The 13,413-nt window shown below is 32.9% G+C and overlaps 1 protein-coding gene across 1 annotated transcript in view; it reads right to left on the reverse strand.

The window, feature by feature from the left end:
- Positions 1 to 4,409: 4,409 nt before the first annotated feature.
- The window catches only part of LOC138712343 (solute carrier family 25 member 16-like), a 92,891-nt gene continuing 83,887 nt past the window's right edge, over positions 4,410 to 13,413 (reverse strand). The window contains exon 7 of the mRNA XM_069843996.1: positions 4,410 to 6,749. Within this exon, the coding sequence (XP_069700097.1) occupies positions 6,575 to 6,749 (175 nt within the window). The 3' untranslated portion in view covers positions 4,410 to 6,574. The remainder of the gene's footprint in view (positions 6,750 to 13,413) is intronic.

Genomic DNA, 13,413 nt, shown 5'->3' on the forward strand with positions numbered 1-13,413 from the left:
AAACTTATGTAAGAATAATTATGGACTTCAAGTGAAAAAAATAAATGTATCTAAACAACGAACAGAAATTCTATCCATAACAGTCCATTAAATAACTTCTTTTAAAAGACTGATAATCTAAAATAGTTATAAAAAGCAAATGCTAAAAAGTTAAGCATTCAATACCATAATAGAAATCAAACTGAAAAGTATTATGGTCACTGATAACTGGGCTGAATTATTATTGCTTCCAATGCTAATTTAATATTTTGAAACAAGCTATGGATGAAAGTGAAAATATATATTTCTGTCACACTGTTTGAGGTTAGTGACAACTATACATTATTTTCTGAAGGAAATGTAATGTGCATAAGACAAATAGGCAATCATCTAGAGTTTTTTTTAAACTGAAAAGTAATTTACTGCCAAATTAGTTCGAGAACTTAGATGGAAAATAAATTTCCAGCAGAGATAAGTATGAAACCTGAATGTCTTTATGTATAGGAAATTACTGAGAAAACACACATCAGTCAAGCTGTTCAATGTTAGTGCAAATATTAAAAATCACTTTTACTCAACTACAGCTGAGCTTTGTTATAACGACATCAGTTTATACGAGACATCATCTATGTCATCAAATATTTTGAGGTACCAATTAATTAGTCATAATGCAAATTCCTTTTTGCCTTACTTAAAATGAAACAATTAAATAAATCTAGCTCATATATAGTAGCATTGCCTTTTTTTCACTTTCAGTGTAAATCACACACACATCCTTGACAAGTAGTATCTGCGCATGTATGGTAAGTTCTCCTACCCCCATTCCTAAGGTTGCCAACCCTCCCGTATTTCCCGTGACCTCCTGCATTTAGCCCTAATTTTTAATAATGTTCCGACTCCTGTATTTTTCTTCTCTTTGAGCATTTTTCTGCTTTATTTTCACATAATGTAAAAATGTATTTGAAACATTTAATTTTCAGTGATTGAAGGTGATTTATATGATGGATTCTGTTGTTCCAGAGATGTAATGAAATATGCAGTCACTATAGAAGGTAATATTTGCCAGAAATAGTTTCAGGGTTTATTAGTTTAAAATCAAACAATGTTAGAGTTACAAAATTAGGAGAAAAAAACCTAATTAGTTCTGCTGTAAGTACGTTCATCAGGCAGCAAAGCTCATGCAGAGTGTGTTTTCTCTTATGAACAGTAAGTGAACAGATGTTCGAAACAAGAGCAAGACAATCTAATCAAATCAGAAATGCAAATCACAGTCAACTTCAACTGCTCATGTAAGGAATTTTTACAATTTGTTTGAAACTATTTCGCAATGCAAAAGTCTCAAAATACTATTAATTTAAGCCTAACTGCGTATGTGTAGAATAAAGTTGTTTTTGTACCGCTAACTCAATTGAATAATTTATCAATTTTGTTATGTGAAATAGTGCCTTTGCTTCAGTAAGGTCTCATTTCATGAACTTATTGATCAATAACTGGCTCTCTTCTGTCAAAGGAAAAATTTTACAGTCTGTTCAAAAGAAACCAAATGACCTAGAAATGTACAAACTTGCCCAGACCTGTTCAAACATTTTTAACAAGAGCCAGAACAGGTCACATTGTCACACAATTGTACCTACATAAATTTTATCTAATTTTTCTAAAAATATTTTTTTACATTAATGCTGTTATTGCACCCAGCTCCCCAATTATACTGTCAGTGACCATGATTATCTGTAAGAATGCTTTCACTCTCTCTTAAAAAAAAAAAGTATAAATCTTAAATGACATCAAATTGGTACCACTACATTTTGGAGTGCATAAAAAAAAAAGGCTGTAGATAACCTCACAAAAATGGGAATCAAATCCAACAATCATAAATGAAAATATTTAACATAACAAATATTTGTGAAGTTAAGTAATCACAAAAGTTTTAAATTTAAATTGCTAGAAGTGCAAGAAATTCAGCATGGGAAAAACTTCTGAAGGATCTAATTTTAATTTCTGATTACCTCAGTTTCAAAGGAAGACTTGTCATTGATGATCGTTTTGAAAAACATTTATATATCTACACTGGAAACTAATGTCTCAAATTGTGTGTGAATCATACTTCCACTTCTGAGTGAAACAATAAGGAAAAAGACTGTCACAGATCACAGCATTGGATACTAATTAACTATTTCAGGTTTTAAACTTATCAGGAGATTCACTATGATAATAAACTGAATGAATAATATAAATTAATAGTTATTTATCTCCAGATCTTCATTATAATAAATTTTAAGTAGAAATGTTTCAAATAAAGACATACTTTACATATTGTATGCGGTATTTTGATTTTGCATGCTGAACTATTGCTTAAGTTAGCAAAATTTAAGTTACGAGTACCACACTACCAATTGGAGCATATTTGAAACAATTAATCAAATGTGTTGATGAACGTATATATTTACTTCGAATAGCATCACATTATCTTCTCCCTGCCTTTGTTTGTAAAGTACATGTATCGTACATTATTCTACATCACAAATTTACTTTATGTAACAATCAAATTTCTGATGAGATCTTGCACATCAACAGCAAGATTTCAGAATGACTGCTACAACAGGAAAGTAATCAAGATTTCTTTATCTTAAAAGAATCCATACTTTAGACTTGCTATAAATCTCCGACAGAATATTGCCTTCTACTAAAATCATTCAACTTTACTTTTGTAGGCCTAACTATGAGATCATTATCAAAAACAGAGAGAGGCAGACAGAGTGAGATAAGATTAATACTACTGCCATACATTAAGATATTGTTTAACCTTTGTTATCATTATCACTGTCACCATCACAATCTTCATCAATGGGTCATTATTTAACACTTAAGTCCTTCATAATTATTATGACATTATTATTATTATTATTATTATTATTATTGCAATTCCCCAGAATAGCTACAGCCAAAGAAGAAAACTTTTTTTTTTTTTTTTTTTTTGCTTCAATGGCTTCTGTTATATAATGATAAATACATGTTTTCAGTTTCCACTCAGAAATACTTTCAATATTATAATCAAAAGGTATTTACGGTACCTATATATTCTTATGGACTCTTAGTATAGCTATGCCATATTCATTGAAGAATCTCCATCCTTCCTTTCTGTGTTGTTCACTGTACAAGATGTGCCATCTCCCTTTTCCTTCATCTTCAAGGCTATCCATCACACAAATCACGAATGAAAACATATCTATTGAATTTACATAAACTATTTAAGTTCCGTATATAACTTATCCAACATTAATTTATTAAAATACAAAATATTGTCACATATTATAAAAGGACGAACGTTTTCGAGTTATATAAAAGTCATCTTCAAGTCAAATAGATTCACTTAAGAACAAAGACCTGAACAAGACTTTTATATAAGTCGGAACTGTTCGTTCTTTTATAATATGTGGCAACATTTTGTATTTTAATAAATTAATGTTGGATAAATTATAGACGGAACTTAATTATATATATTATTTACCAGTGGCATACGCAGAATTTTGTCAAAGGTGGTGTTATTATTAAAATTGTTTACTATTTACATTACCGGTATCGGTATTTTAAATTTTGTGTATTATTATTATTATTATTATTATTATTATTATTTATGTTACGGTATATTTATTAATATCCTTAAAAAATTTTTGAAACTTAATTTTTTCAGTCATCCAATTTTTAACAAACAAGTTAAATTTCATATTGTGTCAGGTTCATTTTATTACAAGATCAGTACTAGGTGGTACGTCTCTATATAATAGAGATAGCATTGTTATAATTCGAATATGCCGCAGCACCAAGCACAGAGATTATACTGATGGACTACACTTTATGTCGATGCACATTTTGTTACTCTGACTGTGAAAAATTAGAGAAGAAAAAAACGATTATGGATAAAAAAATATTCAAATTTAATATATATTTATTTTTAACTTCAAGTTTAAACCCGATACATCCCCCTCTCTTGCGTACACCCTTGTTATTTACTAATCGGAAACAATATGTCAACAAAGATATCCATTGAAGTTCAATACTCGGTTACATAATGTCATAATAAGATGATTTTATACAATAATCTCTTTCTTGGGCTTCCACATCGCTGAGAGGTCCAGGGCGAATTACTAGGGGAAGTGTCAATTTCTCTAGTATTACATCTCTGCCACAACATTCACAAGTTACCTGTCTTTTCAACGTCCTGTGGTCTCACAAAAATTTAAACACTTGTTTTTTTTCCCGTTCAGAATAAGAGAATCGAAAAATTTCAGTTCATGTCCATTGCACTCCATCCACTAAATAAAGACTAAGTACCAGATAATGCGTCCCGCGCCGTGGCGTCGCGGTCTAAGGCATCCTGCCTAGGACTCACATTACGGAATGCGCGCTGGTTCGAGTCCTCATGGGGGAAGAAATTTTCTCATGAAATTTCGGCCAGTGTATGGGACCGGTGCCCACCCAGCATCGTGATGCACTTGGGGAGCTACGATAGGTAGCGAAATTCGGTTGCGAATGCCAGCTATAACGGCTCGGGGGATCATCGTGCTAACCACACGATACCTCCATTCTGGTTGGATGATCGTCCACCTCTGCTTCGCCATGTGGGCGTGAGGCCAGCAGCCGGCTGGTCGGTCTAGGCCCTTCACGGGCTGTAGCGCCACGGATTATTATTATTACCAGATAATGCACCACACTTCAGCCCCTGCCTTGTAAACTCCTTAGTGTAACACTTAATCTCTCGAGTGTTACATCGATAACAATGTCATATACGACATAATATAGTACATCAGGAACATCTTAAATTCTTTTCGCTAGAGACCATTGTAGCTGAAGCTGCTAAGACATAGTTCTCTCCACTACTGAAGTATGTGGTGTTCGTGTTCGAATCCTCGTAAGGTTAATTTGTAATTTCATTAGGAAATATCGTAAGTATAAGCAAGTAATGGCCATGGAATAGTGTATTAAATCCAGTACTGAGTTCAGATGTGAACAAGAGTAAAAAGGAACAAGAACATATGAGAAGTGGAGGGAAGAACAAGAGGCAAGTGCCATCTAATTAGTAAATATTTCAACAAATTCTATTGTTCTGTCACCTATTTATATATCTTCGAACTTTGTGACGTGCACGCCATCGGAAGTATGCTTTTGCCGACTGTGTCTGTTTCTCCCCATCCTAATATCTCATCCTTTTCTCACTGCCCAAATGTTTCTTGAGGTGAGGAAATATAGGCAATCCTGAGGCATTAATGTAGCTGTTCTGGAGAATTATTATTATTATTATTATTATTATTATTATTATTATTATTATTATTATTATTATTATTACAAGTTTAATACTACGGTAAATTTCATTGAAGTAGTGTAGTGGATGTGTACACTATGGTATTATGGGTACAGTTTCGTTATTTGTGAATTGGAAACACATACAGTACATACAAGAAAAACTAGTCTGAGTTATTTATGTTGAATCATTTGGTTATTATGTTGATAACTACAGAATGCGTGAAGTACAAAAACTATTTAAGTAAATCTGCAATATTTAATGGAGAATGCAACAATTGTCTTCTGTTTGCTATGGTCTTCTGATTGTCAGTTTTTTCAAATAGTTTAATTATTTGATATCGACTATTATTATAGATTTAAAAACATCAAATCTCGCTTGGAATGAATGAATTAAATGTAACAGACACTTGCCAGTCTGAAATTCTCAATGTCTATGTGTGCTCATAATTTATAAGCTCATATTTATTGTAAACTAATTACAGTACAAGTAAAATCAGAAAACCTGTTACTGTACCAGAGGAATTAAAAAAATATATGGAAAACTATGTTGACGTACCTACTTTATGTCAATGCACAAGTAGTATAACACGATCTCCCACAACAAACACGGAGGACTAGGCCTACTTCTTGTCTATTTGGTCAAGCTTTATTTTAAAGCAAATGCTTTTTGTAACAGTGAAATAACTAATATCGTATTAAGTTAAAAAAAAATAGCAAATATCTAACCAAACTACATCCTTTGCTGTTGGTTTTATGGAAACCGATTTTTATTAAATATATGTATGTGTTCCTAAGCTACTATTCTCCTACATTCACCATTTCGTTTACACAGTGTAACCAAGAAAAACTGGTTATGGTCAGAGCTGAATTTCAGATAATGCCCTTTCTAACAATGAACAAAGAAATAATATTTGGTAACACATTGTACATTAAAAGTGAGGTTGTAATGCTATTGTCATTGTCGCTGGTTTCACAGATGATCTAAATAAATACACCGATAGAGAGCAGTGTTTTTCTGTATCTTTGCTAGTTATTCAAATGATCATTTGTTATTCTTTTTAATGCATCTCACTAATATATGCTTTAAAGCTAAAACTTAAGTAACTTACACAAGTGACAATGATCAAAGAAAATTATAATGAGGCAAGCTGGAACATTTGTAACAGAGACTTTCTATGCTGCAACAATACAAATAAAAATAGTATTGTCCATTAATGGGAACTTCCTTTATTGCACAGCTGGAATTTCCGTAATGATATTTAAGTCCTATGTAAGTTCATAGAGCCTCTGTTTATTAAAGTTTCATCCCAGTATCCAGCTCCAACATCTGCTTTAACAGTTCGTACGTTGTGAAAGACACTGCCACCATTGGAATAGCTCTCAAATAATTGATACTCATACCTCTGTATAGTCCTCTGAAGACGCCATTTTCTTTGTAAATGAGAACAATAGTACTCACCATACCCATTCTGAAACAGAAAACAACAATGAATGTGAATTCTTTCAGTTATATAATTATATTAGGCCTACCAGTCTTAAATATTGTCTTTCTTTCATACAAATAATTGCTGTTATAAAAATGTATGTATCTCCAGCACTGGATGCAACAAACAATGGGAAACATTTTTAACAGGAAAATAATTAAATAAGATACTTTTTAAATATTTACCATTTTATACTTTTCTGTATGGTTTAAGTAAGAAACTCTGCTTTATAAGTCTCATATTAATTAAATTACCTACGTTTTTATTATTTATTTGCAATTGTAGCAATTATTTCATTTTTTGACTGTTAGAAGGGATAAGCATTTACTTTGTTATAATTTTTAGTTTCGTTTTCGTAACAGCTTTCTTGTTTAACAGAATGATAATTTTTTTACACAGTATTATATACCAGTATATATCTTGGTTAGAGCACTGACTTTCCATAACTGGGGATTTGAGCTCAAGAGTAATTTGTGGTAACACACACTATGGCGGGAAAATTATCTCCAGATACTCTGCATCCCCTCCCCCATTATAATTTAAATATTTATTCATAACTACAATCATTCTTATCACTGGTACAATAGCAGGAAACTATTGCACCATATCAAATTCTAAAGCATGGAATTCAAACAACGAATAAGTAATCATGGAATTTTTTCAAGTCAACAACACCAATATATGGGCACTTGGACATGGCACCACACAAGGAAACGAACTATACATGAATACAAATAATAAATATATTAATTTCATATTAATAAAATAGAAGTGGCAAATTTGGTTTGAGTTCTTTTCTATTAGCCCAAGAATCTTAGATTCGAACCTATTTTATTCCTACTTGTTAACCTAGAAATATCAATTTTCTTTCAATTTTACATTTTGGTAGGCAAAATATCGATATATAATAGCTTATCAATTTCTTTTGTTGCCATTGAAGCTTAAATGTTTCCATTTTGTTCTTCTGTAATTGTTCAAGTCTTCTTTGCCAGTCTTTTTTTTTTTTTTTTTTTTTTTTTTTTTTTTTTTTTTTTTTTTTAACATATTGAGCACTGATAGCACAAAGTGAACTAATTTCAGGCCTGTGATCCCAGATGTTCTAATACAGAATTTGAAAAATCACAAATCCCAACAGCCTGCCCCAAAGTTTTAAATAATTTATTTAAAAGAAGAGCTATTAAGAGGAAATCAAGGTTTCATAAGTTAACATTTTAACTGAAAAAAAGTTTGCTCTGAAGCTCTGCATATATTCCACTGTGTAATGCCATTTGAGAAGTGTGACATGATTTGTATGAAGATGTGATCCACTAACATGATGCTTTAGACATAATAGTATGCTGTAAGCTTTCCTATCTTTACAGAAAACTTGCCGAAGTCTACATATTTTACTGGAAGTCTTAAGATCTTATAAGACACTTCTAAAATTTGAGTCCTTTGCATTCTGGATGGCCGGGTCTGTTAGAGTCGATTTTTATTTACATGCTTTATGGTATTAAAACATTGCATTATACACATATCATATTCAGTACTTACAGTTCGGATTTCAAGCATTTCTTCAATAAACAACCAAGGTGAAAATGTTAAATACAGTATATTATATTCTTCAAGTAACATGGCAAATCACAATAGTGGCAGTAATGCAGAATTCAGGACTGTTTCCTACTATTTCTGAGATGGTTTCAATTGTATCCTCTAGCAACAATGGTACAAAAGTATGGCGTGTGTTTTGGACGTAACCAAGCATAAATATTTAATAGCATATTTGATTGAAGAACAGAGGGAAGTTACAGTTGGTTTACAACAAAGGATATGGAGAGCAGAAGAAAGTGCATTTTAAAAAGAAATTAGCCTTGAACCAAAACATTTTTCTCTTACTCTAGGATTTCCTTGCAGAACAGGTGTACATGGTGCAGAAAAAATGCATTTTAAAAATAAATGATCTGTTATGGTAACAATTGTTATTAGAGAAGAAAAATTCGCTCTGGCGCCGGAGGGACAAAAATTAATCTTTATGTAAATAAATTGTCCTTGGACTAAAACATTTTTCTTTACATCAAGAAGTGCTCCTTCCATGAAAGATGTACACAATGCAGAAGAAATTGCATCTTAAAAGGAAATTACTCCTGGACCAAAATACACCCCCCCCCCTTCATATCAGGTGGTGCTATTTTCACCAAAACGTATGGTACATTGTCTTAAATTTTATCTACGCCTATCTAATAGTGTCTCTTGTAAGCACAAGGTAACAGGTTTTCTCACTTGATTATTATTTGTTGTTGCCACAAGATGGCAGGCTGTCTTGCTAAACCATGGCCTACTATAACCACAACCTAAGGTAACCTAAGTGATATTTCGCGAATAAATGAATGACTGCAATTGTTTCTATTCATTTACATATCTGCTATTGCATAATTTATAGTTCCTACATTTCTTTTTCATTATTGTGGAAATTCTTTCCTTTTGGGTAATTGCCCAGAGTATAATAATTATTCATATGGGTATCTCTCATGTAACTACACATATTATTATAATTTAAAATGGTAAATAAAAATTCGACTCTCTTGATTCCCGACCCCAGCAACTCACATACGAATTAGAAAACATGTTGAAAATATTAATTCTAACAGCATTTTAGTGCATGGATACATACATCATTTAAGTAGCACCTTTATGTATCTGTTACTGTGTTAAGAAAGATCTTTACTATATACATATATAAATACTTCACCATATTTTTACAACTTCCACCAATTAAAAAAAATTACAATATGTACAAAAAGACAATGAAATCTGTGATGCTAGTATCTTCCTGCAGCTGCCTTTCGAATTCTTTGATCGAAGTAAGTTTTGTTTATACAGTAAAACTTCTCAAGTTGGACACTTTTACATCCTGGACACTCCTCTATCTTGGACAATATCCCTTAGAACTGTTTAAAATGCTACAAATTTACAAGATTTGATTTCTCTATATCTTGGACACCTCCCCATCCTGGAACTTGGACAAACCTTTGGTCAAGTGTTGGACACGATCTTTGATTATAACAAGGAAAACGTTCCAATAATATCCTTCTTTCATTTATTCAGAATTGAATAGGTTCTAACTGGAGGATTAGCTTGTATTTGTACATACATACTATACGACAAAACGGATCTGAAATCCTGACCCAAACAGCTTAGCGGTAGTGTTGCTCCCTGTCCTTCACAAACCTAGCCCACATCACTCACAACCCACTCAGTCTCAGTTCATTAAATAGGTCTAAAGCTCTCACCAAGGGAAAAGACAAAGACATCAAAGAAATAGGTGCCACATTTCACAAATTCACATATTCAGTTATTCTGAGCAATTCATAAAATAAAATGAATTTTTTATCACTAATTATAATGTATTTTACTAATATTATATATATATATATATATATATATATATATATATATATATATATATATATAGACACAGAGCTTTTTTTCAGCTGGAATGGTCTGGAACGCGTTCTGGTAAACTTTTTGTCATTACAAATTCTGAGATATATTTTATAAGCGAAATTGAAAATTAAAATTGCCGCCACTGTCGAGTCCAAGAGTTTACATTTTCTCATTATTATCGTTGGTGCAAAAGTAACTCATGCAATCTAGTGCTGCCATCTTCTGTTATTGATCCTGAAACTATAGCTCGAAATCGCAAAATTTCCATTATACTTAAAATCGATGAGCTCCGTTTGGAACTTATTGTAATATAAGGTATGTAGGCCTAATATTTTTAAACCTACGTTATTGCTGTATAATGTGACCAAGTGACAGAGTTTCGGTAAACTTTTTTCCAGAAAAAAAGCACTGCGCGCGCGCGCACACGCACCCCCCTCCCCCCCCACAGATTCATAAGTGACACAAAAAGCAGAAGATTTAACAACTCGGCAACTACAGATTCTCACTAGGTAGTATCTCAATTTGTGAGCGAAGCAGATGCTCTGGCTCGGGAAGAGGAGGTAGTTCGGGACAAGGACAGAACCAGGAGAGGAAATGGTTGCAGACAAGGAAACGGAATCAAGCAGTTTCATTCACATATTTCCCAGGGTTTCAGATCCATTTGTCATATAGTATATTGTGGCACCTTCCTTTGTAATAAATCATAATTTTTTTTGTGGTATTATATGGACTACAACGATATTATGTTAAGGAATTTGAAATGGAAGAAGCAATGTCTGATGACAGAATTCTGTATGTGTGTGTCCAGATATATACAATTTAAATTCAATAGAAGCTAAAATTGTTCTTGGTAACAAAATGTCACCTCATTTAATGACTGTGGACACCTATGATAGAAAAGAACGAGAATACATCCAATCATAAACTCAGTAGTCACTTCCTTCTGAATGTAGCCACAGTCTACTATATACAGTCACGAAGCTTGAGTTTTGAGGGTCCTAGAAACAATAGACTGTGACAGTACTATTTTGCATTGCCTGTAATGAGGCGATATTAGCGATCCTAGTGGTGAGCAACTATCTAATGTTTGCATATTTACTACGTATTGAGCTTCGCAACTGTATATACTAGACTGTGATGTAGCAATCCTGCTGACATATATGTATGATGTGAAAAAAGTGAAAATGGGTATCTGAAAGAAGTCATGCTAAAGGTTTTAATTGCTCTTAGGCAGGTCTGAACCTATGATCTTCGTATCAGGACAGTGATTACTACAGTACTAAATGTGTAGGTTTATAATGTAACTGAATGAACTGCAGGCAGAATATGTGACCAGATTTCATTGTGTATTAATACGAGTATAATGCTGAAAAATGACTATGAATGCTACTTTATTTAAAAAGTGACAGCTCGCTACTTAATTATAAATGTAATTCTTTTCATTGTAATGAACAATAAAAAAAATTAAGTAAGAAATTAATACTGTAATATAATTATTATTGCATATATTTATGCATGTAATAAGATAAATTAAGCAGTATTCAAAATTCAACCCTACAGTAAGCACATAGTTTGTCAACCAAAATCAAATCCATTTTATTAAAAATATTTATGATTTTATGTTGACCAATACATATAAATCTCCTAAGTACTAAAGCTTACAGAACTATTCTACTGTCAGCTACTATAAAGGCTGGTTCACAATAAACCGGGAACGAGAACCAGAATGAAAGCGAGAAGCAGAGGACGTGAATATGAAAATTTTTGATTCACAATAAACCGAGAACATAGACGACTATGCATATCGATATGCATGTCAATAACAATATGTAAAGTCGATATTACGCATTCTGAGGTTACTTGTGTATAATTGATCAATGGCGTTCTTTCACGAGTACAAGGCAGCCAACATAAACATAGGTTAACCAACTTCGAAATTTCAACTGAAACATTTCATTAGGTACGGTACTATAAATATGCCCATGCATCTTTATTATCACAATCTATTTTAAGTCTACTATGACGTAAAATAATTGGATAAGAAACATTTGTAATAGAACAAAAGTGAACACGACAGTAGTTATTGAATTGAAGCATGAATATGTAGTGTGTAATACAACCAATACAGTAATAAAATATGATTCACTTATGATCGGTGTTCAAAGATGCTGCTATTTCTCATCTTTATACGAGGCGCACCGCTTATCGTAAACGTGAGGATTTTCCTCAACACTCTATATTAGAATCTCATCAAATAAAACTTGCTCCATGATGCAAAGCACAGAACAAAATAATTCATAGGTTATGTCATGGTCTTCTTGCTACAAAATATACGATGACAAAATAGCTTTTAGATGGCAACAGAATGAATCTAGTGGGCTGTGATCGGAAACGTGAACGCCAAAGTTGAAACTTGGCCAACTCTCCGTTCCCGATCCTGGGCTCCGGGAAGCTTTTCGTTAATTGTGAATGCTCACATTTAAATGTACACATTTTAACAATTTTACCATTTTCGTTCCGATTCTCTTTCCAGTTTATTGTGAACCAGTCTTAAACGAACTGGAAAGAAGCTTCTAACAATAGGCAAACAGCTACTATGTGTCTACTGTAAAGCTAAAAGTGAAATACATATTTCTAAACATACCGTCTGTTGCATCCCAGTGTGACCCGCAGTGAAGGAAGGAAATCATGAAAAAGAAGATAGTTAGAAAACACGAGAAACAATTAGTCATACATTGCAATTGATAGTAAAAGAAATATCCCATGTGAAATGTGCCATATGCATTTTGCAATTTGCTTTCTCTCCTTATACAGATATGCCACCCACAATGCAGTTAGTTTTCACACCTATGAAAGCAATATACAACAAAATATGAATGCTGTGCTACAGAACTAGAGAGAATGTGCAAAGAATGCATTCCTTAGAGTACAGAGTGGCAAACAAAGCACAGTGCAAAATATTACAGTAAAACAGAAACTGCATACAATAGAAATCTGCCTTTACTGCAACTTTCCCTTGTTTGTCAGAATGAAGGTATCAGTGTCCACATAAAACCTCACCATTTAGAAACCATTCCGAGGGAAAAAACAATCACAGATATATATACAGTGGGATTAGTTGGGGATGCTCGGGTTTTCGTCCAGAGCCGGCCTGGCTTTCAATGTGTTGGTTACTGCGAGAAATACGTGTGCGTCTCCGGCACTTTAGGCCTACAATTCTACTGTT

This window comes from Periplaneta americana, chromosome 13 (assembly GCF_040183065.1).
Source record: "Periplaneta americana isolate PAMFEO1 chromosome 13, P.americana_PAMFEO1_priV1, whole genome shotgun sequence".
In the NCBI taxonomy this organism is placed as follows: domain Eukaryota; kingdom Metazoa; phylum Arthropoda; class Insecta; order Blattodea; family Blattidae; genus Periplaneta; species Periplaneta americana.